This window comes from Camelus ferus, chromosome 17 (genome assembly GCF_009834535.1).
Source record: "Camelus ferus isolate YT-003-E chromosome 17, BCGSAC_Cfer_1.0, whole genome shotgun sequence".
Classification (NCBI taxonomy): Eukaryota; Metazoa; Chordata; class Mammalia; order Artiodactyla; family Camelidae; genus Camelus; species Camelus ferus.
This window is the reverse complement of record NC_045712.1, coordinates 22,582,829-22,607,011: the sequence shown is the minus strand read 5'-3', so window position 1 is coordinate 22,607,011 and position 24,183 is coordinate 22,582,829. Positions and strand designations below refer to the sequence as shown.

The following is a 24,183-nucleotide window of genomic DNA, read 5'->3' as shown; positions in this document are numbered from 1 at the left end:
TTCATGTCCTTTCTCCATGTCCCCTCTGGAAGCTTTCTTTTCCTCTCTTGTATCCTTTGCAATGATAACTGTTCCTCTACCTCGAATGCCCCAGCAGTGTGGTTGGAGGAGCTCATCCCATTCTGAGTTTTAACGGTTTTGAGCTCTTGTGAAGTCCTGCCTGGCATTGTCAGATCTGTTCAACTCTCCAACCTGCTGGGTGGTATTTTCTGAAATGACCTTGATAGGCAACTGCTTCTTAGATCATGGTACTGTAAGCAAGACTAGACAGATCTCTTGGTGACTAATTGAAACCAAAAAGTGTGATGATCTAAATGCAGAATCATAGCTCTTAGTGCTTGGAAGCATCAGAGATTATGTGGTCAGCAGCCCCTCCCCATTTCACAGTCAGTGAAACTGAGGCCTGGAGAAAGCAAGGAACTTCTCCAAGAGCCACATGTCTAGGTAGTAGCAGAAGCAGGACTAGAACCTGGCAGACAAATGGACTGTAAACATTCATGCCGTATTTCTATCATGGGGAGAAACAGCAAAGACAGGGACAAAGGTACTTGGGGGCACTTCCGGCAGGGGCTGGTGGGAGGGAGATGGGCAGAGGGGAGTGTGAGCCTCTTCCCTGATGAGACCCTGAAGACGTGTGCCCCTTTGTCTTTCCAGACATTGCTAACAAAGTCCTTTTGGCTCTGTTCACCTGCGAGATGCTGGTAAAAATGTACAGCTTGGGTCTCCAGGCGTATTTCGTGTCTCTTTTTAATCGGTTTGATTGCTTTGTGGTGTGTGGCGGAATTACCGAAACCATCTTGGTGGAACTGGAAATCATGTCTCCCCTGGGCATCTCTGTGTTTCGATGTGTGCGCCTCCTGAGAATTTTCAAAGTGACCAGGTGAGTACCAGCACATCTCACTGGAGGCATTTTCTGAATGTGGGTGGTGGTCAGCCCTATCCCCTGTCCCTGCCCTTGGGGACGTTCTCCATCCCAGGTGGCACTCTGGGCTCACCCCCTTGTCTTGACTTGCAGGCACTGGACGTCCCTGAGCAACTTGGTGGCATCCTTGTTAAACTCCATGAAGTCCATCGCTTCGCTGCTGCTTCTGCTTTTCCTCTTCATCATCATCTTTTCCTTGCTTGGGATGCAGCTGTTCGGTGGCAAGTTTAATTTCGACGAAACGCAAACCAAGAGGAGCACCTTTGATAATTTCCCTCAAGCACTTCTAACGGTGTTCCAGGTGAGTCCTGCCCTCCCCTCCCCGGGCCGCGCCTTGTGAGATGCCACTTTGTCCACGATTCAATAGGACAGAATGATTCCATTGTTACTGTATGAGGAACCTCTGCCCTAATAACAACTCTGATGAATTTTGTGTCATTTAAGTCATTTGTTTAGTATCTCACTCCAGCAAATCTATGTGCTGTGATTTCATGTTTTTGTGAGACCTCTGGATGTATTACAAAATGACAAACTGAAAACTTCTGTGTGATTCTGTGAGGTTTCTGAGGTTCCTGTGAGATAGACTCTAAAATCCTCTTCTTGTCCTTTGCTAATATTTGATTGCAGGCAAGTTTTATAATCCTGGTTATAACGGATTTATGCAAAGAAGTGACTCCTGAAGCCCTAATACTTTGGTCTACAGTCAGGGGAATCAGGGTGATTAAGGAGTTGTGACAGCTTTCTTCCCCTTTGTTGTCTTCCCTTGTGTGATGTAATGGGGACACATGGACTCTTAGGATGTCTCTGCTGTTGGGGTCTTTTCAGGCATCAGGCCGAGAAGGGAGCAACAGTGTCCGAGGTTCCCAGGTTGCCCTGCGCTCAGAGGCCAAGCCTCTCCACCCAACCTGGCTCTAAGCTGAGTATTCTAAACCCCCTTCTTGTATATTGTGACCTGAAACCCTTCCTTGGCAGGTAAATTTAAAAGACATGTATGCCTTTGTTGGTTTTCACTTGCGATCTCTCCCCTCCAGGAGAGGCGGGAAGGCCTGGTGGGAGGGGCAGTGAACATGGACGTCCCATGTGCTCAGCTCTGTGACCTTGGAAAGTCCCTGTTTTATGAAAAATGAGAGCCTAGACAGAATGATCACTGAGGTTCTTGCCCACGTGGTCATTTTGAAGTGATTGGAATTATTGTCACTGTTATATAGCAATATAGTATGATATAATTCAATTTTTTGAACTATGCTTAATTTTTGGCCACTGACAAGTTATTATTTTTTCTGATTTCTTTCACAGAAATCTGTATGGTGGTTGTTGTTTTTATAGTACTTGTATGTGTGGCACAAAATTCAAATATTAAAAACATATAAAGTAACAAGTCTCCCTCCAGCCCAGCCCCCAATTTCCCCTTGTAGGAGGCAACTACCATTACACGGATTCTTGTATGTTCTTCAGACATAAATACATTTGCCCACCTGCATACCTACATAGATGAATTTACACAGATGGTAGCTCATTCTACATGCTTTTTTTTCACCTTTCTTTTTATCGCCTAGGGTGTCCTTAAGACCCTTCCTTACAGGCCCATAAAAAGCTGCCTCCTCCTTCTCAGTGCTGTGTATTTTTTATGGTGTGAATGTGCTATAATTCATGAAGCACCCCCTGCTGGTGAATATTTGATTGTATCTAGTCTTGGCTCAGTGGGTGACCTTTAACATACACCAGGGGGCACGTGTGTGAGTAGATCTGTAGGATAAATTCCCCCGGGTGGAATTACTGGTTTAAAGGATGAATGTCCATATGCACCTTTGACACTCTTGCCCAAGTATTCTCTTTAAGATTGTGTTAGTTCAGCCTCCAGGGATGGGGCGTGGAGACTGCCTGTGGCCTCACTCCCTGTCACCACAGTGAGTGTTCTGACTTTTTGATGGGTACCTGTCTGGTAGATGAAAATGGCATCTCATTGTAGTTGCAGTTGGTATTTTGTCAGGAGTGAAGCTGGATGTCTTTTCATATGACTCAGAGCCATTTATAGTTCGTTTTCTATGAGTTGCTTTACTTTTTCAAATCTGAGTATGATTCACATCGTAGATACAGCTTTCCATTTCCACAGTTAATTAGCTATGAGGAATACTATGCAGTGGTTAAAAACAATGACCATGAACCTATTGACACAGAGGGTCTCAGGAGTATGTTGTTGAGTGGGGGGAATAAAAGCAAACTGCAGAAAATTCCAATAGTATGATACCCTTTATGTCTAAGAAATTAGAGAAGACACCAACTTCCTGCTTTCTCAGAATGTGTACATATGTGTTCAAATGCACAGACAGAGGTCCTGGAGAGATGCAGCAGCAGCATGCTCCTGGGGAGGGGACTGAATTGGCTCGCGTATAATCAAAGGGTATACACGTCTTATGTGGAATGTTATCTTATTTTCACCACAAGAGTTAACTCATGAATTTGTGTGGTTGAGAATAGTGTTTTGAAGACTTTATGGAAGAGTGGATGGATTTGTTCATTGCAAACTGGATTGTGAGAAGCACCTTACAGCAGACATGGGCAGCCACCAGGAGCACTGGGAGGACATGGGAATTGTGACTCCACCTGCCAGCTGACCCCAGTCTTGACCTCTTAGATTCTGACAGGTGAAGACTGGAATGCTGTGATGTATGATGGCATCATGGCGTATGGGGGCCCATCATCTTCAGGAATGATTGTCTGCATCTACTTCATCATCCTCTTCATCTGCGGTAACTGTATCCTTCATAACGAGCAGGGCCATCTCGTCTCACGGTCTTGTTGGGGGTCTTCCTCTCTGAGTTTTCCGGTAGCAGTGGTGGTAGCAACTGTGGTGGGGAGGGGAGTTCATATGCTCTCCTTCACTGTTGCTGGGAGGGCATGGGAGGAGCAAGTCTCAGACTTTGAGGAGTGAGCGCAGCCAGTGGGAAGGAGCCTGAGAAGGCAGGTGGCCGCACCAGTGGTCACCTACTCGGAATCACGTCACGTCTCCAGCACAGGTCCTGAGGGAGGGCTTCATGCAAAGGCACGTTACTCTCTGTGTCATCACCCTTAAGTGTGGAGGGAGTAAAAATGTCCCTCTACCTTCTAGGTAGAAATCCCGTAGGTATGGGACATAAGAAGTGACCAAAGCAGGCTGCTTGTATACCTTTTTAGAGAAGGAATCAGTTCTTTGTGAAGATTAGACAAAATGGAAGGGTGTTTGCTTGGAGTAGCAAGTTGATGGAGAAGTAACAAGCACTGTTTATATATAACTGTCTCAGCCTCACATTCCCTGTCTCCAACAGCAAGGATGTTCTACATCCTCCTGGCTTGGGGAGGATGCCTTTCTATGGGAGCTTTGTTTCCTGCTTTCAGGGAAACAAAAGGCAATTCAGAGTTTTACTTGTACCAGCTCTTTCTCAAGTAACTTTAATTCACAATCATCAATATGCCACCTTGGCATGTTTTGGGATGACCTGGTCCGAGCCCCATTAAGAGGTTAGGGGTACATCTATATTTTCTTAAGACCCTTCATAACAGATGGGGACCCATCTTCAGTGGATTGACCTAATTCTGCTTTGCTGACCTGTACGTCTTTGGGGGTCAAGCACCCATTGGCCAACTGCTCTATCCCACTTAGTGACTTTCTCCAACTTAATCCTTTTCCCTGCCAAGAAGTACTCTCTAATTCTAGGCTTCTGAAAATTCAGGTCTCTCGTTACCTCACTCTGCCCCTTCATGACCCTGTGACTTCAGTTGTGTCTGCTTTCTCTCTGCCCCCTGCCCTAGCCCCAAACCTGGCATGTGCAGGTCCTCAATAAAGGTTTGGTCAAAGACCAAAGGAGACATCTTCATCTTCACTGTTTTATTTTAAAGAATCCTAATCTGGATTCTTCTCCTGAGGAGTCCTAGATCCTTTGAGCTGTTTTCCGCTTCATCTTCTCTTGCTTGTTAGTGAATTTTCTTCAAGGTGGTAATCCCAGTGCAAACCTGTGGGGAATCATGCTTTGTGCTGCAGTTTATTCTATGGAAGTCCCTCTCTCAACAGAGAAATCCTACAGCGCCAGCCTCTGCTGCTGCACGGAGCCACCTCTGCCCTCCTCCTGCCCAGGGGTGAGCTCTCCTGCCAGGTTCTGTGCCTCTTACCGCCTGTGGGATCTGCTGTCTGTTGGATATTGGGGTGACATTCCTCCATCTTCCCAACTAGATGAGAATTACCCTGAGTCAGGAATCTTGTTTTGTGTTCACATCCCTCATGGCTTACACCACAGGGTCTTGCACATTCAGCCCTTGGTAAATATTTATTTAGTGAATAATCAGTATTTTCTTTTACTGCTCACTTCATGATTAGGCCACAGTGATATACTGGCTTTAATCTGCAGACAAGTGTTCCATGGCCCCTTTCTATCCAGTTAGATGCTGTGTTTTCTTTGTAGCGTGTGTACCGCTCTCTGAAATACTTAAATCATTTATTTTCCGTCTCTCTCAACTAGAATGGATGCTCCTTGGGAGCGGGGACTCCAGTCTGCCTGTTTCCTCCCATGTTCCCAGCACCCAGAACGGTGCCTGGCACCTTAGAGGTGCTTAGCAGGTCTTTTCAAATAAACTCCACAGCACACCACTGTTGAGGAGGATCTGGTGGGTAATGCCTCCAAATACAGATAAAACACAGGGTATTTGCTCTTAGAAACCATCTGTTACATATATGCAAGATTTTCCTGTGCTTTCTTACTCTAGATTTGCTTTCCCCTACCTAAGAGAGTTTCATGTCATTGTGAGACTAGAGATGTAGTGTTTTTTTTTATCGGGATCACTAGTAGGAATTCTCAATACAGGTAGTCCCAGGATTCATTATTCTCTGAGCCACAGTCACCCCACGCCCCTCAGAAGAGTGTTCCTCTTGCCGACCATCACCTAGTCTGGGACAGACTGCTGCCTCAGGCTCATTGCAGCTCTGTTTAGAAAATAGTCTAATGTGTCAAAGGTGTTTTGAAAGTCTTAATAGAATTCACTCACATTTAAGCTAGCTCACCATCGGTCCTTTGTTGGATTATGTTTGTTTACATGCTGAGAGACCTACATGCGAGTTCAGATTGCTCAGGGCTTGTGGGACCGTGGTGTGCCTCTTCTGTCTTGGGGTCCCTGGGTTTCCGTCATCTTGCATGTGGGTGGCTGGGCATCAGCCAGAGGGATGCATTAGTCGGAGAAGGGAATCCTCTTGACCTTTGGCCCTCTGATCCCTGTGCTTCTCAAAAATGTACAGAAATGCTAGCAAATAAGAAATCTTCTGATTTGGGAACCTTATTCATAGTTTTTTTTTCAGTCACTCAAGGAAACCACGCATATAGCATTATAGTAAGAGCTCAAAACCTTTTTCCTATTTGCAAAAATTAAATTCAACCACAAGAGTCAAAGATACAGCCACAGTTGGACAATGCAAAAGAATAGTCAGGCATGCTCTAGACAGTGTGGAATGAATGAGTGAATGAGGTGTTCACAGATTCGGATGATCATTTCAGATGAGAAAGGCTCAGACTGTCTTGTGTGATGGGATCATCATTTGAATGATGTGTATAGCCTTTCATGGGGTTTATTTTGGAAAACACCCCAGATAAACAGATAAATAATTGTGGGTGGTGTGTGTTTTAAAAGAAGTAAAATGCATAGAGTGAGATGCATAAAAATGCCATTTGTTTGTCATAGGTTGTTTTATGCAACATGTGTCACAGCCATAGAGACCTAGATGTAGCGACACGCACATGCCCAGGCACACGCAGGGGTGGAAATGTTGACGTTTGCAGGTTTTCTTGGGTTTTGGTGAATCTTAATTTTGCTTTTTTCCAGATTATCTTCTACAGGCTCTAGTCCTTTTTGAAAAATGTGGCTCTGGCCCCCTGGCTTTACCAAGTGAATATAGCACTAGGGGACAGTCACCTGTCACCAGCCTCCTGAAACACTGAGGGGTGTGATGTTGCCATTGTTCACTGTATGTAGCTGCATTTTGAAACGTGTTGTACCCTTAAAACATTCAAATTAGATATTCTACTGAATGTCTTTTTGGCCATTGCTGTAGACAACTTGGCTGATGCTGAAAGTTTGAACACTGCTCAGAAAGAGGAAGCTGAAGAAAAGGAAAGGAAAAAGATTGCCAGGTAACCCCGTTTTCACCTGAGGGTTCTAACCCACGGAGCCAGTTGCAGGTGGGGCTTGGCGGGCAGCACGGACTGCATGGCAACTCCCAGGCTGCTGTGTGGTGGGGATCGTGGATGGCCCTGTGAGGTACATCAAAACGGGTGGAATCTTAGGCAGAATCCAGGCCCTTGGCTCTCAGCCCCTCAGAGCTGGGAGTGGGAGTCGCACATCCCCATGCTTAAAGTATCACGTGGTTAATTTTGGTGTCATAAAATAAATGATGCATTCGACGCTGATTAGCTCTTGGATGAGAATTTTAATAAGATGATCTGTGTAATGAATTCAGTGCATTGAGATGAACAGGAAGCTCTGAGTGGGTTGTGCTATGTTCTTGCTGTTAGGGTTGTTTCCAATTAATTTCTGTCCTTCATTGGGCCACTGTTGATTCAGAATGCTGATTAGCTTTTTTATACAAAACAATATGGTTACTTGGTTTCTTTTGTTCTGTTCCCTTCTCCATAGAAAAGAAAGCCTGGAAAATAAAAAGAACAACAAACCAGAAGTCAACCAGATAGCCAACAGTGACAACAAGGTATATGTTATGTTCTCCCCTTTGTTTCAAAATGATTCTGTTGATACCGCCATAAATGTGCCCTTTACACCGTGACAGTGTTGTGTGTGACATTTGGGTGTGAGAGGATGTCACCCCATCACAGACGCTGGCTTTCCAGGGGCTTCTGAGTGACTCGAGGCACTTGGCTGGTGATCAGTAGTATTTCACCAGGGAACTGGTATGATAAATATTGAACTGGTCTGACCACTTGTTTTTTCTTGATTGGAATAATGTGGCCAGACCTGACCTGTGTTAGTGTCTTCTCAGTGAGGCCCCTTGTAGGGAGGCAGGAATCTGCAGTGTAGTTCTCGTACAGTGTATGTGACGGCGACGGAGAGGAGGAGGGCAGGGATGGTGCCGGCTGTCCGTGGCTGGGTAGGAGTGACACGTCTTCTCCTCGTCTGCCCTCAGAGCAGAGTCATTTCTGGGGGGCAACTGCCGTCCCAACACACTCACATACAGCACACACTTTGGAGACGACTTCTCTGCCCTGTGCTGAACGGCAGGGTCAAGTCTTTGCCCCTCCCCAGTACGTATAAGTCAGAGGCTCCCTTCCTCCCCTGACCTCTCTGTCATCCCAGGTTACAATTGACGACTACCGAGAAGAGGATGAGGACAAGGACCCCTACCCGCCTTGTGATGTGCCAGGTATGGTGGCAGAGGCCAGAGACAGGCTCTCAGCTCTTGAGGGTGTGACTTTGCTCCCTCTTTGATCAGTGGCTGAGTCTGTGGCCAGTTGGCCCAGCTGGGGCACACGCAGGGCTGCTGAGGCTGCCAGGGCCACCAAGGCCAGGGATCCAGTCCCCATGTGGGCCAGTTAGCTCTGCCTTTTCTCATGGTTGTAGGCAGCTTATGTAACCCAGAATCCAGGTGGAGAGGGGAGAACTCGGAGGTGGAGCAGGGCAAGCCCCACCTTGGCCAGGATATCTCTCAAGGAGGCAACCAGTTATCAACATTCACCTGACATTTTGACGTTGACCGGGACCTTTGTTGGGTGACATAGAAGGGACTGTGACATTGGGGAGCCTTGGGGACTGACTGTGTGATTTAAAATCCCACATAGTTTTTCAGGCTAGAGCTGAGCAAGGAGGTTACTGGGGAAGCAGCCAGGTGCTCAGGACGCGGCAGTGGGAATCCCACTGCTGCCACCTCTACCTGTGCTCAGATCTTAAACGGATTCCCACAGCTCCACATGCTCACCAGACGGGCATCCTTTTCAGGCCCGCCTCACCCCCTCGCACTCTCAGTTCATATATGGAAGGGTTTTGATGAATCTAAGCTGATAGGTGATGATACATTTTAAGCCAAATTTTCATGTGAAATTGAGAGTAGTAATTCCAAACCACATGCAGTCTTTGTTTATTTCATGTAAAAAAAGTGTCTCCTTTAAAGTAGGTGAAGAGGAAGAAGAGGAGGAGGAGGATGAGCCTGAGGTTCCAGCTGGCCCCCGTCCTCGCAGAATCTCTGAGTTGAACATGAAAGAGAAAATTGCCCCTATTCCCGAAGGGAGCGCTTTCTTCATTCTTAGCAAGACCAACCCGTAAATATCCCCCTTCTAGTCACGTGGCTGCCCCGTCTCTCCCAGGACCCTACAGGTTGCTTGTGGGTGGCTGGGGATGGGGTGAGGGTAGGTGGTTCACAGCCCCTTTCTGCACCTGAGCATCAGGGCCCCCGGGCTGCCTCTGACCCCTGTCCTGCTCCAGCCTAGCTTTTGCCCTCTGTTCATCTCTTCCTCACCTTCCTGTGCTGGACCACGGGCTATAGGGGTGTGACCAGGTCCTGGGAGGAGGGCCATTCCAGACTCTCCTCCCCGCTAAGCCCTGCACTAGGACAGCAGGGGTACAGTGCCTGGGGCTTGGTTGGAGCCCGCAGCTCTGGTGCTCCATGGGTTGTCGCCTGTGTTTTCCATCCAGAGGAACTTTTCTCCACCAGGGGTCTTCTGTGAAGATGGGGCTGAGGATTTTTGACCAGCTTCTGCACAGCATCTTCACCCAGAGACCCAGTTTAGTTGATTACTTTTCCCTATTGAGTTTTATGGTGGTAAAGTAATATCAGTCAGTGATATTTTATAGGTGGTATCTATTCAATTGAGCTCCATAATATCCTGCTTAGAGTAGCATTTCTCCTGTTAAAAGATAAGGTGCTCACCAGGAACGTGGTAATTACTCACAAGTACTATAAGAGGAGATGGGGGTTTTCTAGCTGGTTTCTAGGCTTTAAATCACCTGGGATGGAGTAAAATGCTAGAGGGAATAGATGGCTCCTGTAAAGGTGTCTAGAATTGCGGAAGCAGGTCTTGGCTGCCAGAGAAGAACTCTGTCAATTCACAGGCTCCAGGGAGAGACAGGTGGGAGGCAAGGCAGGCCACAGTCCTTACAAACTTGAAGATTTAATGATAGTCTTCACAGGTCATCACTGTTGAGAATTTGGGTATCTCTTTAAAAAAGTTAGTCAACCGTCATTACTGACACCTACAGTCTCCTTATATTGGAGGAATGGATTGATTTTCCCCCAAAGCTATGAGCACTCCTTCCTTCGTAGCCCTGGGAAGCCTTCCCCTGCTGCTAATAGCTTGCAAGCTCTCCAGGAGAGACATCCCAGCATTAAGCAGACCCAGAGGGGTGATTGGAAGCAAGAGGTCACCTTCATATAAAATTTGACTCTGGCTGTGAAAGTGAAAAAATCTTTTCAAAGGAAAGCCTACATGTATTCTATAGGGGGAAAAAATCTTTAAATCCAAAGTCAGATACTGAGGTTAAAGGTAGTTAGGCACTGACTGCACTAACTAACCCATAGGCCCTCAGGGGCAGCAGGAAAGGCTCTGATGGCTCACGGAGCCATGGGGGGAGCCAGGGCTGGGGTGCTGCGCACGTACTGCTCTGCCTTGCTGCCCAGGACCGTGGGACCCTGTGATGGCTCCATCACATAGTGCAGTAAGATCTTTGTAAGATTGTGTAACTGTCACTTCACCTTCTCAGAGGTACTTGTTGTGGGTCACCTCCCTCCACCAAACAAGAAAAGTAGCACTTAGTACAGAATATCCACGTAATAGGAGATTCCACCAAGCCCCGCTTACTGTGGTCCTGTTTTGGTACGGCCCACGTGCAGTGCAAGAAAGGGGTTGCTTGCATTCTTTGTGAGCTGTTGTGATGGGCTCTGAACTCCATCTCCTTTCCAAGCCAGGGAAAGTGAGCCGCTGGGCTTCTTGTTATGGTGAGAAAACGTCACCATCAGATCTGGATTGGAAATCTGTCCCTGGTCCCTACTAGTTGTGTCACCTTAAGAAAGTTCTTTCATATGCTGAAGCCTTACTTTTTCACCTTGAGAAGGACCATATCCCCACTTCTAAGGACTCAGTGAGTGGTCTCTATGGTGTGGCCACTCAACTCCTTGAGGTCTGCTGTCTTGGGGTTTCAAGGGCCCAATGGTTCCAATCTCCTGGGTGGGACAGCTGCCCTCTGCCTGATCAGTCACCACAGTGGACCCAGCATGCTGGGAGGCGGGGGGCCGTCTCCCCTGGCCCTGCCTGGGGTTGCGTCTATGCCACGGCTCTCCCCACAGGATCCGAGTGGGCTGCCACAAGCTCATCAACCACCACATCTTCACCAACCTCATCCTTGTCTTCATCATGCTGAGCAGCGCTGCCCTGGCGGCTGAGGACCCCATCCGCAGCCACTCCTTCCGGAACACTGTAAGCCCCCCAGCGAGGTCAGCAGGGCGGGGCTCCTGGGGGTCAGTTCTGGGCTCTCAGGCAGAGGCTGTGGTCCAGGCAGGACCTGCAGGGGCCACGAAGGTAAAAGCTGGAGTAGACCTCTCATTCACCTTCAGGCCTTTTATGTTTCAGGTTTGTAAGTGCCAGACAGCTTTTGTTTAATGGGCACAAACCTTCATGGACTCATGCATGTTACACTTCATTTTAAATACTCTGCAGTAACTTAGTGTATTCAGGGACTGTGCCTCTCTGCCTCCCTGTTCCTTGTTGCCAATGTTTTGGTCCTTCTTTTCCCCTCCCTGGTCAAATTCACAGGCACACCTATTTCGAGATTTCTGCCTGGTGGCAGCATCCAGCAGGAGAGAAAGTAAAATTGAAACCGAGGGTGTCACATGCCCAGGAGCTCTTATTTAGGGTTGGCGGGAAGACTTCTCTTACGTGGATTTAGATTCCCAAAGCCACATGGCTCCATTACTAAGGAGAAATACAAGTTTGGGAGGTGACAGATGTAGGACTGAAGGGTTCATCAGAGAAGAACTATGTTTTGGAGGGGCAGGAGGTGACTTGACACAGAAAACAAGCAGAGGGTTTAGTCTTCTATCATTAATCAGTTTCATAGTTTAGGGATAGCACCCTTCCTAAGCGTCTATGCTGGGCAGAGACTGGTACCTAAATTAGTTCCTGCCTGAGCAGTTCAGCCTCAGCAGGTCAGCTCACTCAGCACTGAGAACAATCAGAGGCAAGACAGCTTCAGAGGACAGTAGCCTGTTGCCTCTCCAGTCTTGACCGTAGCGCAGTTCCAGGATGATCACCAAGAAACCCGCCCAGGGAGGGAGGCCTGCGAGTGTGCGAGGCTGTCAGCAGTCGCTGCCTTGCCTGGTCGGTACTTCTTTCTGTACAAGAGATTTTTAGAAGTGTGAGGATTTGGACATATCACTAGATCGGTGCCCCCCCCCGCCCAATTCCGATTGTGATGACGACACCCCGTGTTCTTTCCATTTCCTGTGCTCTTGGTTTGACGCCTGGCAGACTCAGCCTGTCAGACTGAAGGAGCATCGGCACTCTGCTTTGAAGATGAAAAGATCTTTCCCTCAAAGCATGTGTTGGTATAAAGATGAAGGCCCCTAGCCTGTCTTAACCTGTATTCACATGTTAGGGCTTTTGTTAGAGATCCCCGAGGCTGTCTCCTTCTAAGTGCTCAGAAAAAGCAAAGACCTCTGTGTTGTTGAGTCCACCATAAAAAGAAGCCCACAGCCGGAAACACTGTTTAGGAAGAAATACTGTTCTGTGACAGACTAGGTCCGGAGCCAGTCCTCGAACACAGATTATCAAAGAATTAATTTAGATGGGGGCCTCATGTTCTAATTTTTTATTGTAATTACTTCCCCATGAGTTTACTTCCCTGCTTCTTTTCCCAAGAATGTTACTGTCCTTTTTTAATAGACGTGTGTGTGTGTTGCTTTTAAAATACCAGTGTTTTTATTCTACTGTGGTAAGAACTCTTAACACGAGAGCTTCCCAAATTTTTAAGCACACAGGACAGTATTTTTAACGCTGGGCACCACGTTGTACAGATCTCCAGCTCTTACTCATATGATGGAAACTCCCTGCTGAACAGCAGCTCCCCACGTCCACCTCCCCTATCCCCTGACAAGCACCATCCTGCTTTCTGTCTGTGAGTTTGACCACTTTGGATACTTCATATGACTGGAATCGTGCAGTGTTTTGTTGGTGGTGGTGGTGTTTATTTTTTTTTTTAACTTTAGCTGAGTTACTAGTGAAAAAGAGAAAGGAGGCAGAGTAAAGAAGAAACAACCTGAATGCAAGAGCTTTGCCCGTGGGTACCAGGCTGAGTTGTTGACTTGTTGGCAGCTGGGTCTTTCTTGGCTGCCCACGTGCTTTCCGCATTCACAGCTCTGCCGTGACTGAGGAGGGGCAGGGTTCCCCGTGGACAGCCTTGTTAGTGCCCTTGGAGGTACTTTTCACTGCCTGACCACAAACAGAAATACACAGAAGTGTTCCAGTAAAATGTATGCATCTGAAAATGGGAACAGTTTGGGAAACAAGTAATAGCCTCTGAGGAGAGAACTTCAGTGAGGAGGGCTGGCCCCTGAAGCAGAGGTCCTCGCCTCAGTGTAACAGCAGTCAGGGCTCCCCTTGGGTGGGTCCCACATGTACACAGCGGGCCCATGGCTCCTGATGGCACCCCGCAGCCTGGCTCCCTGCTCAGCGGTGCTGTGACTGGTGCGTGGCCTGAGCAGCTGCCCCTGTTCTCAGCGGCCACGTCTGTTAGATACACAGAATTGGCCTGGGTGGGCTCCCCGGGTTACCTTACCTCGCTGATCTCTGCGGTTCCTCCAAACCACAGAGCACAGTTATCATGCAGATGAGCAGCCACGATGGCCTCTTCCACCAGCAGAGCTGCAGCTGCCGTCTTTGTGGCTGAGGGTTCCCTGTGAGCAGCCTTACTTGAGTTCACACAGACTTGCTGCTGGCCTCCTGTCCTGCCCACCTGCCCCCATGGCTCTGAGTAGAAGCAGGGACCCCAGAAGGGGTTAGCTAGACTCCGTTGGTTGGAAAGTAGACGGTACTTTTAGGAGTGCTGATGAAGTGGCCTGGACTGATCATTCAGAAGCCAGGTCAGTCTTGTCTTTGAGTGGGCCCAACAAGGGAAAAACCAGCCTGGAGGCAGAACAGTGTTAGATGCACAGCAGCGCACAGGGGGAGGCCGATAAATGAAAGCCGCCCTCACAGGTTTACCCAGCCTGGCACATCGACGGCGGAAGGGTTTGCTCCCTGATGGAATGAGCTGGAATTGGAGGGGCAGGCGGCCTGTTTGATGCCACTACGTCTTTGTTTACATTTGCCCTCCAACCTGAAGCTCAGCTGAATGACAACATATTTCATTCAGCCAACAAAGCAGTTCAAAAGCTAAAATGTGTGTGAGACCAGTTTACCCAGTGCCACATGTAACTCTGTATAGTCACAGAGTATAGTGTGCTGATAAGCAAAGGTTGTTAGTAAAGTACTTTTGTAAGTGATCGTCTGTCTGGCCAAGACATGAGACTGGCGGGGGGCGGGTGGGTTCAGCACGTGTGGTCACAGGAGGTAAGTATCCCCAAAGCTCTTATAGGTTACAAAGATGAGCTGTAACTGGACGGGATGGGGCACTTTGAGCATCTCTGCACTTCCCTCCAGGGTAGCAGGCTCATCTGGGGAGAATGGGTCTCAGATCACAAATGGGGTTCTCCCCACGGGCGCGGAGCTGTCGGGGTTTGTCTGGATGCCTTTTTCTCATCTCCCGTGTTGTGCCTTGCAGATACTGGGTTACTTTGACTATGCTTTCACAGCCATCTTTACTGTTGAAATCCTGTTGAAGGTAATGGCTTTTTCATTGATCCTCGCGTATGCTAAAGCAGCCGTAGCAATAATGGTTGCAATTCTTTGTTTACCTTCCAGATGCTAGGTTATGCAGATTATGTCTTCACTGGTACTTTTGCATTTGAGATCGTTTTGAAGGTAACACGTTCCACAGGAGTGTGTTTTAGGGGCCTGCTCCTATGTGTGACACACAGCCAAGACGTGTGACGTGCTTTTGGCCCTTTTCAGTTTTTGTCCTCTGTGATCAAGCTCCACTTTTTTTTTAACCAAAGAATTTTTTTCTGTAACCATTCAACTTGGTTTTGCTGTTTCTTTTTAACCTTTGAATGCATGGGGGAGCTACTCTGGCTTCCTAATAGCAATTGGAAATTCCTTTTTGCTCCATTTTTTTTATATCCCCTGAATTTGTCAACTGGTAACAGGTACAACACTATGTGTGAACTTTCTTCCACCCTTCCTGACGTCAAAGTCAGAGGAAAAGCATTTATTTCTTCGACGAAGGGGATGTCTCTCTTCTCATTTCTTTGACTGCATTTTCAGTGCCCTAAAATAGTAACACACTATTTTCTTGCAAGAGGATATTTGCAAGACAGTGTTGGTCTTTTTGTGTTAAGATATTTTATATCTGTGTTACGATATTTTAATGGATGGGCTTACATTTGCTCAACGAGAAGAGCTCCCTTTGGGCAGGGCTTCCGGAATGTACTGCCCATGCATGAGCTACGCGTTGCCATTGCTGCATGTGGTTTGTGTACTGGTTGTGAAGGCCACCTTGGGGTGAGCTCATTCCGATGTACTCTGAGGTCTGGAGACCCGCAGCAGAGAGCCCAGAACCCCCAGACTTGCTAAGAGGTGGGCATCCCAACAGCCCTGGGACAGTGTGGCCTCTGACAATTGTCAGAGCAGTCATCTCCTAGTGGGGAGGCAAGCTGGGAAATGAAGGCTTTGAACCACATTTTTTTAAAACCATTTTGGGTTTTTTGTGTGTGCATCTCAGGAAAAGAATGTATTTTATGTTAGACTACTGTGGAACTTGGGCTCTTTACAAACTCTTCTATAAAATGAAACCTCAGTTAACATTCCAGGCAATAGAGTATTTAGTTATTTTCTTTCTTTCTTTCTTTTTTTTTTTTGTTAGTGAAAATATTAGCACAAAACCAACCAACACCTCTTTTAAACCCTTGTTAAAAATCTTCTAAATATTCGAGTTCATTTTCTTGCCTTTTTTTGCCAGTAAACTTGGTTAACAGTTGTCCTAAGTGAGATGTGTGCCTGGGCCAGTGAGTGGATTCTAGCACCTCTCCGTGGCACGGGGCATCGATGCAGAAGGCACAGGGCATGGGGTGCAATGACCCTCGCCTGGCCTCTGCTGGATCCTGAGCTGCCTCTTTCTCCACCCCCCCCTTTTTTTTCCTTTGTAATTCGCCTTCTCCTCTAACTGAATAGAAAAATGTTCTACTTAACCTGTTAGCCTGGTTAATTGAGGTTTTATTTTACTTTCCACATTTTTAAGTTGTTCAATGAATATAGTTACTGTTGGGCTTCAGAGTTTTCCTTTGTTTAAAAGAAAAAACCCATGTCACTGCTTTTCAATTTCTGTATATTTGTCTCAGTGACTTAAATCTTTGGAGTCAGTCTTCATTTTGAAGATATCTTGGAGAACAGAAAATAAGCTAAAATAAGAAGGATTCAGAAAGTGGGAGGTTCTCCAAGAAGTAGCTGACATCTGAAAGGGTGGTTCCTGGGGGCCTGGGGAAGATTTGGGAGGCTGTTTGGTTACTAGGTTAAACCATTTGAAGTGGCCTTTTTTATGTGTTAAAAAGGGTTAATTCAGTATTGGCAGATCCATATGGTCCAGGGTAATTAGTTCCTGGCTCTGCATCTCTTCTCTTGTACTTATCTGAGCCTTTACCCATTTTTTTTTTTAAATAAGCAGTGAACTTCATATTTTAGAGTGTTTACTCTAGAGCACTTCTTTACTAAACTCCTTTTCCAGAGGTGCCCGCAGTGGTGTCTGGGCACACAGGGCTGTGACTTTGAGAGCGGTGAGGCTCACATGGCGAGGCCAGGGGACGGCTTCCTAGCCACAGCTGGCACGTGCTAGAGCAGCTGGGCTTCAAGGAGCCTTTTAAAATGGCTGTATCACCAAGGACCATTATCAGCAGTAAGGGGCCTGGAGAAGTGATTCAAGTTTCTATGTCAACAGAGCGTGGGAGCCCGGGACTCCAGTGCATCTTCTAGCCCCGACTAAGAGGCCTGGATGGGAACAGTGTGCGCTCTCCAGGGGTCTCCGAGGGGCCAGAACCAGCATTTTGTGGGGAGGCCAGGTTGTCTGAGCAGCGATTATGTCATGACAAACCTGGTCATGTGGACTCTTTCCTGAGACAGAGCCTTAGGACATGCCAACGATATATTCATACTTGAAATGTGTCGTCGCTGTAACGAAGTCCACATTGGTCTCTTCTTTTAAAATGTATTGGAAATGAGCTGCCTTTTTTCATTTTTGAACAAAGCATTCAGTTGCTCTGCCTTGTTGGTTTACATTTCTGGCACACTTGTTCATAAAGTCATATTTTGCTCAAGATTTTGTAAAGAGCCCAGGTGTCATTTTCTCTGGAGAGGAAAAAAAAAACAGTAAATTCCTCATGTTTCTGCTTCTAGATGACAACTTTTGGAGCTTTCCTCCACAAAGGGGCTTTCTGCAGGAACTACTTCAACTTACTGGATATGCTGGTTGTTGGGGTATCTCTGGTGTCATTTGGGATCCAGTAAGTATTCTGGGGGGGGGGGGGGTGTACACAGGACTGTTGGGCAGGACGGTCTCTGCGGGGAACTTTAACATAATGCATAAAGCCTTGGCATTGTTATAATGATGACACTCCGCTATCTGGGAAAGCTTAGTTAGCGCCCATGTCAGAAAGCATTGGGACAGCTCCTGCATTTTTGTGGTTCTGTTTTTCTTTTCATGCCCTCTGCTGGGATGGGCTCAATACTCTGTGATATTTGCTTTCAACAGAGGGTGAAAGATGTCTTGACTAGGAGGGAGAGCAGCTGGGCTCTATTCTGGATTCTCCAGGGGCTGGCCCAGGGCCTGGGAGCCGGGGATCCTCTCCCAGAGTCTCAGTTCCCCATCTAGGAGGGTTAGGACTAGGTGGCCTCTCAGACCAGCTTGGATATTGAAGGCTTTCCTTTATCTCCAGGATAGATCAGCTGCTATGACCCTTTTCTTTTGGCCTCTACAGTTTTCATCTAGGAGGGGCCAAAGCTGCAAGTCAGAGCCCCAGGGCCTCTCCATGGCCTTGTGGGATTTCTGGTGGGGCGTAGCCTGAGCTGCACACTGCCTGCCTGCTGTACCCTGGGGTTTGGGGCAGAGGCTCCAATGGGAGTGTCCAGGGGTGGCCTTGCTTTCCTGATGACTTTGAAGCACCTCTGCTTAGGTGCTGACCATCAGTAGCCCCCATATGAGAGTGTGGGTACGTACATGACTTCTGAGCTAAAGGTGAAGGAGAGACTCTGTCCCCCTCAGAAGACCAAGGACCCCTGCCTGAAACTGCCCTGTGTGCTCATCTTCATCCTTGCCTCCCATCATTGCCTGGTGGGAGGAAGCCACATAGTCACAGCTTGGAAGGTCATTCTCACTAGTGTTTTTGCAACTCCTCTAAGCTCCCAGCTGTGCCTACACCCTCCAGCTGCTGCCCAGTCCACTGCCTCCTAGGCATGTGCTCGGGCCGCACTCAGCCACTTGCCACTGCATGAGCTGCAGCTTCCAATCTAGAGCCTTTGCAGGTGCTGCCCCCTCAGCTGGAGCCCCTTCCCCCTTTGTCTAGCTAAATCCCACTGCCCCCCTGGGATTCACCTGGACATCACTTCCAGGGAGCCTTCCCGGACTCCCTAAGGCATGGTCCCCTGACATCACAGACCACCTTCCCTCTGTTGTCACACCTACATGCTGGGTTACAGCTGCCCATGTCTCCTACCAAAGAGTGGACTCTTAGGCCAGAGAAGCCTGGCACCAGGGCACTGCAGCAGGCCTCCAAACAGAAAACCAAACCAACACAGCTGAAGCCTAGAAGCCAAGTACTACCTAGTGTTCACATCAGGTGGGAGCCATGGGAGAGATGAGCTCTACTCCCACGTGTTGCATAGTCCATATTAAAGTGAAATTATCTCCAAGTATTTTCTCCCATTATAATACATCCTGCTTGCTTGCTTTCCTCTGTTCTTTCCCTTAGATCCAGTGCCATCTCTGTTGTGAAGATTCTGAGGGTCTTAAGGGTCCTGAGGCCACTCAGGGCAATCAACAGAGCAAAAGGACTTAAGGTTTGGATTCCTCTCTGTGTTGGGCGGGCTTTTGTTGGGGTTAGCTGTCCTCACTGACCTCTCTGGACTGGGGCTGGGCTGAGGCCTGATGGATTTTCAAGTGGGTTATACATTTGAAAAGGACATTTCTGGGAGGACATAGCTCAGTAATAGAGTGCGTGCTTAGCACGCACAAGGTCCTGGGTTCAATCCCCAGCGCCTCCATTAAAATAAATAAATAAACCTAATTACCTCATCCCACCCCAAAACAAACAAAAGTAGCCTGAACATGGTAGATTAATTAAAGCAGGTTATTAAAAAAAGGAAAAGAAAAGGACATTTCTGACCAACGAAGCTGCCTCTGCCAAGTGCTAGTAGCATTTTTTAAGTTATTATTTATTTTTGTTAATTTATTTTTCTTTATTTGATTACTATTTATTACTTTTTTCATTATTAATAATATTTTAGCCTTTAAATCTGTTCTCATGCAGTTTATATGGAAGGCCAGAGGGTTTGGCACTTCTTCTGACTAAGCTCACTGCTTTAGAGGACACCAAGGAGGGGCTGCTAACAGGGCATTCCTCCCTGGTGGCCACAATGCACTGGGGGTAACTCCCCACAGATAGCTACCTGCAAGAGGAAACACAGGGAACTGCCGAGTTGGAAAATCATATAAAAACTCCCTTAAACATAGGAAATCCTGGCTGGTATTAGCTCACCCTGTGGCTAAAACAACACAGACAATTAACACTCCCCTGTACCCTCCCTGCCGCATCTCCCCAGCACGTTGTCCAGTGCGTCTTTGTGGCCATCCGGACAATCGGCAACATCATGATCGTCACCACCCTGCTCCAGTTCATGTTCGCCTGCATTGGGGTTCAGCTGTTCAAGGTACTGGGAGGGCCTTCATGCTCAGATCCCATCTCCTCCTGTAGAGGAAGCCTGCGTTTGACAGTGTGTGTGTTTTGTACCCAGGGAAAGTTCTATCGCTGTACCGACGAAGCCAAAAGTAACCCTGAAGAATGCAGGTGAGCGTTCTGAATGCAGGAGTGGGGAATTTGGAGGGACAGACAGAAAGCTTCAAGAATTTGCTCATCCCAGTGTTCCATGAGTTGTCGTCGTGGACTATAAGAGGCCTGAGTGCTCACCTCATGGCTGAGAGGTGGAGAGGTTTTGTTTGGAGGTGAAATTCACCTAACAAAATTAATCATTTTAAACTGCAGTTCAGTGGCATTTCGTGCAGTCACATTGTGGTGCAAGCACCACCTCTATCTAGTTCCAAAGCTTTTCATCATCCTAAAAGAATGGACAGATGGCTTCTGATGTTTGGTATAGAGTCAGTAAACTGGGGGGGAGGGAGGCACTAAAACTTAAAATAACATTATGAGATGCCCCAGAAAACTCTTCTCACAGACATGTGGATAACTTTTTCCCCAAGCCAGAACTCGAAGCATAATTTCGGGGTGTTCAGGAGCTGGCTGCCCTCTTCTGACAGGTCCCTGGCTACTTCTTCCCTTGCTCCCATCACACACATTTAGGCCATGTTTCTATTCACAAGAACAGGAAGAGGAGAAAACAGGTGGGAAATAGTCACCCTTTATCCCAACCCATCCAGAAGACTATGAAGACAGATCAGAAACCACTGCCTGAAGTTCTGAGACTGTGCAGAAGTCCCCGTGTCCCTGCCCTTTTGTGATGTCCCTAGTCAAGGCCTGGCACTGCTTGTGTTCGTTTGGGGTTTCTTCTCAGCAGAAGGTGCTGTCAGAGAGCACCAGTTGCCACGTAACTGACAGTGTACCTCTGGGGGCACTGTTCTCACTGTGGGTGAGGGTGTCTCCCAGAGGGGACAGCACAGCAGTCGTATGAAGATGCCTCCCCTTCCCTCCCTACGTCAGCTTCCTCATCTGTGAAACAGAGATATTGGAATCCTTCCAGAAATGAAATTCTGTGAGCAATCTTGTGTGCCAACCATTACAGAGTTCTTTTGGAAAGAAAAGTGGGAATATTGTTAGTGTAAGAGAGGAATTTGATTAAAACTGAAATGCAGACAAGAAGGTTCCTGGGCTTGTTTCCCAGAGCTTGTGGAATTCTCCATGGCCAAAGCTTTTGGGTCTTCATTGCACACTTGGAGCCCATTGTATGAGAGATGGGTCTTGTTGGCTAGTTTTCATTTGTGATCAGGCACATGCTGGGTGTCTGCCTGGTCACTGTGGAGAATACTCATGTAACTAACCATTGCTTGGCAGTTATTTGAACCATAGAGTAGATTAAATGCAGGGCAAGATATGGAGAAATGCAGCCTATGAACCAGTGAACCGAGCATGACCATGATGCCCGGGGGAGGGACTGGGCAGGGCGACCAATTCCATGTTCAGCTGGGGTGACCCCCACTTCCTTTCCTCTCTAGAGGGCTCTTCATCCTCTACAAGGATGGAGATGTGGATAACCCTGTGGTCCGTGAGAGGATCTGGCAGAACAGTGATTTCAACTTTGACAACGTCCTCTCAGCCATGATGGCTCTGTTCACAGTCTCCACGTTTGAGGGCTGGCCCGCGTGAGTACTGGGATCTCACGGCTTTGCCGCCACTCTGGGCTCAGCCGGCTCTCCTGCAGTGAGTCCTACTGCCTTTCTCCACTTCTGCTGGCCTTTTCTATGACTTGTTAACTTTGGGCTACTTTTCAGTCATTTCCTGGCCCAGGGGGCTCCTCTGTCTAATTAGGCAAATGATTGACCTCTGTGGCCAGCTGCCTGGACTCTCGGATTTGAGAAGCAGGGGTGGGGTAGATCCCAGGTGGTGGCGCATCTCAGCGGGCTCCTAGGGAGCGTCCCTGGAAGGGAATGGGGAGACCTCAGAGGCATTTTTCATGTCAGTTCCTGTGTAGCCACATCAGTAAAACTGCCATTATGCTGTTCCTAAAGAGGGCCATGACAGTGTCCCAGATGGTTAGTTCATTGATCTATTCATTCCTCACACTAATAAGAGTCATTGTGCCCTGTCTTTCACTGATGTACTCACTTGCTCCTTCGTAAAATGTGCTTTTGAGACCAGCTCCATGCAACATGTGGAAGGAACAGAGCTGTCCTGACATGGTTTGCCCTTTCAAAGTCCTTATCTAGTCAGTGTCTGGCAGCCAAGCCAGGCAGGAGGGTCCTGGTGCATCAGAGACATGCAGCACATGGTCCTGAGGAATGGCTAGAATTTTGTGGATAAAGTCAGAAAAACTGAAAGATGGAAGAAGACAGGGTACAGAAGGAGAGTCTCTTACATTTTTATTATTCTCTGCTCTCTGATAGCCCACCGACTCCTGCTACCAGAGCACGTATACATAGATGCAGTTCTGAATGTCAAGTTCTCATGCTCAGAAGAACTGCAGAAGGTGGCCAGGCTGGCAGGACTCTCTGGGTGCACGGGGTGTCTAGAGTCCTGCAGACTGAAAGGACAGTTGGGTGGGGCTTGTTCATTAGGGAATTTATCTTGGGAGAAGGGGAGGATAGAGTGAGAGCCTACATTCTACAGAGCCACGGGCTGTAGTCTCAGATTTTAAACAGTGCACTGTAGCAAATATGGGTGGCCACTGCCACCAGGGATAGCAGTAACATGAACAAACCTGGGACTTGGGGCTCAGATGAGTTGATCCCAACTTCCAGCTCTGCCCCCAGGACCGTGACCTTGGGCACTTAGGTCTCTCTCTGAATTTCCTTCAGATGGGGATGACAGCCTTTCCAGATGGATGTGAAAGTGTCTAGCACAGTGCATCCTTGGGGGCGGGTGCCTGGGAAAGGCTGAATCTGCATCAGAATGGGGGTAAATTGAATTGGAGGCTGTTAGAGTAATTTCCCTTCTTCCTGTTCAGAGTTCTCCTTGGCATATATTAATTTTAGTGCACATTTCAGTCTGGGGATCCTCTCTTAGTTCTCTAGAATTACCCTGGCTGTCCTGTTTACAGCTTTCAGTTCTGCCAGTGTCTTCCACATGATGTTCCTCCTTTATTCTATCTGTGAATAGAAAGGAACATTATTGAATATTTGTAAAATCTTTTGCAGCCCTCAGAGCAATCAGTCAACGAATATATCCCAGGTGCTCACTCCTCAAAGTGCTGGGCAGGCTGGCCTAATGCTAAGGAGGCTTCCTGAGAGACTGCTCTGTGTCCAGGGACCTTGGGGTGGGCACTGACGGTCGCTGCCCCTAAGGTGTTGGGAAGAGGGACACCTGCAAAGGCAGTGGGGCTGAGCTGCTGGGGCCGAGCGGTTGGCGGTGCTCACTGGGCACTTGTGCTCCCCAGGTTGCTGTACAGAGCCATTGACTCGAACGGAGAGAACGTCGGCCCCATCTACAACTACCGCGTGGAGATCTCCATCTTCTTCATCATCTACATCATCATCGTAGCGTTCTTCATGATGAACATCTTTGTGGGCTTCGTCATCGTCACTTTCCAGGAGCAGGGGGAGAAAGAGTATAAGAACTGTGAGCTGGACAAAAATCAGGTTAAAGTCACACACTGTTTGGGCTTCCATCCCTTGAGCAAAAGAGGACTGATTTCTCTTTTGATGACTTTCCCCTGGGCAGAGAGGGGCGCCCACCTGCTGTCTGTCCCTGGGCTTGGCTTCCCATTCAGAGCACGCATGCAGCTGGTTTGAGTCATTAGTGTTGAAGGTTAGTTTCCCAGATGCAGATTAGAGTGTAATTTTGAAATTTACCCAAAGACTTGTAGGTGAGAAGTCAGAAGGCTGCCTTCTGTGGTTATGACCCACTAGTGGCAGCTCAGAATCATGTAGGGTGGTGTGGCTCGGGTCCAGAAAGCACTCACTGACACTCACACAGTCCCTACTGAGGGAGTCTTTTATCTCCTCAACCTCTGGACTGTTGACATTTGAGGCTGGATAATTCTTTGTTGCGCTCTGTGTCCTGTACAGGATGTTTAGCAGCATCCCTGGCCTCTACCCACTAGATTCCAGTAGTACCTTCTGCCCTCCCTCACCCACCATTCCCGTGCCGTTTCCAGTGACAACCAAAAGCATCTCCAGACGTTGTCAGATGTCCCTAGTTGAGAACCATTGACCTAGGAGGAAGTACCCTATCACACCATAGGGAAAGTTGCTAAATTTAAACTCAGGTCTAAGAT

General features: G+C 47.8%; 1 protein-coding gene and 1 long non-coding RNA gene across 3 annotated transcripts in view; one reads left to right on the top strand and one right to left on the bottom strand.

Moving 5' to 3' along the window:
• CACNA1D (calcium voltage-gated channel subunit alpha1 D) overlaps positions 1–24,183 on the top strand; it is a 294,778-nt gene that overhangs the window by 214,393 nt on the left and 56,202 nt on the right. For both annotated transcript variants that reach the window (XM_032458261.1, XM_032458260.1), the window contains 15 exons: positions 655–880; positions 1,016–1,223; positions 3,558–3,678; positions 6,960–7,074; positions 7,577–7,646; positions 8,249–8,315; positions 9,060–9,207; positions 11,229–11,358; positions 14,699–14,758; positions 17,422–17,528; positions 18,993–19,080; positions 19,843–19,950; positions 20,035–20,087; positions 21,467–21,613; positions 23,344–23,545. In XM_032458261.1, coding sequence (XP_032314152.1) covers positions 655–880; positions 1,016–1,223; positions 3,558–3,678; positions 6,960–7,074; positions 7,577–7,646; positions 8,249–8,315; positions 9,060–9,207; positions 11,229–11,358; positions 14,699–14,758; positions 17,422–17,528; positions 18,993–19,080; positions 19,843–19,950; positions 20,035–20,087; positions 21,467–21,613; positions 23,344–23,545 — 1,850 coding nt within the window. The remainder of the gene's footprint in view (positions 1–654; positions 881–1,015; positions 1,224–3,557; positions 3,679–6,959; positions 7,075–7,576; positions 7,647–8,248; positions 8,316–9,059; positions 9,208–11,228; positions 11,359–14,698; positions 14,759–17,421; positions 17,529–18,992; positions 19,081–19,842; positions 19,951–20,034; positions 20,088–21,466; positions 21,614–23,343; positions 23,546–24,183) is intronic.
• Positions 629–23,505, bottom strand: LOC116657128. Its single transcript, XR_004312133.1, has 3 exons — positions 23,435–23,505; positions 1,934–1,940; positions 629–640 (listed from the first exon to the last, which is right to left on the bottom strand). It is a non-coding gene; the product is annotated as an uncharacterized LOC116657128 (long non-coding RNA).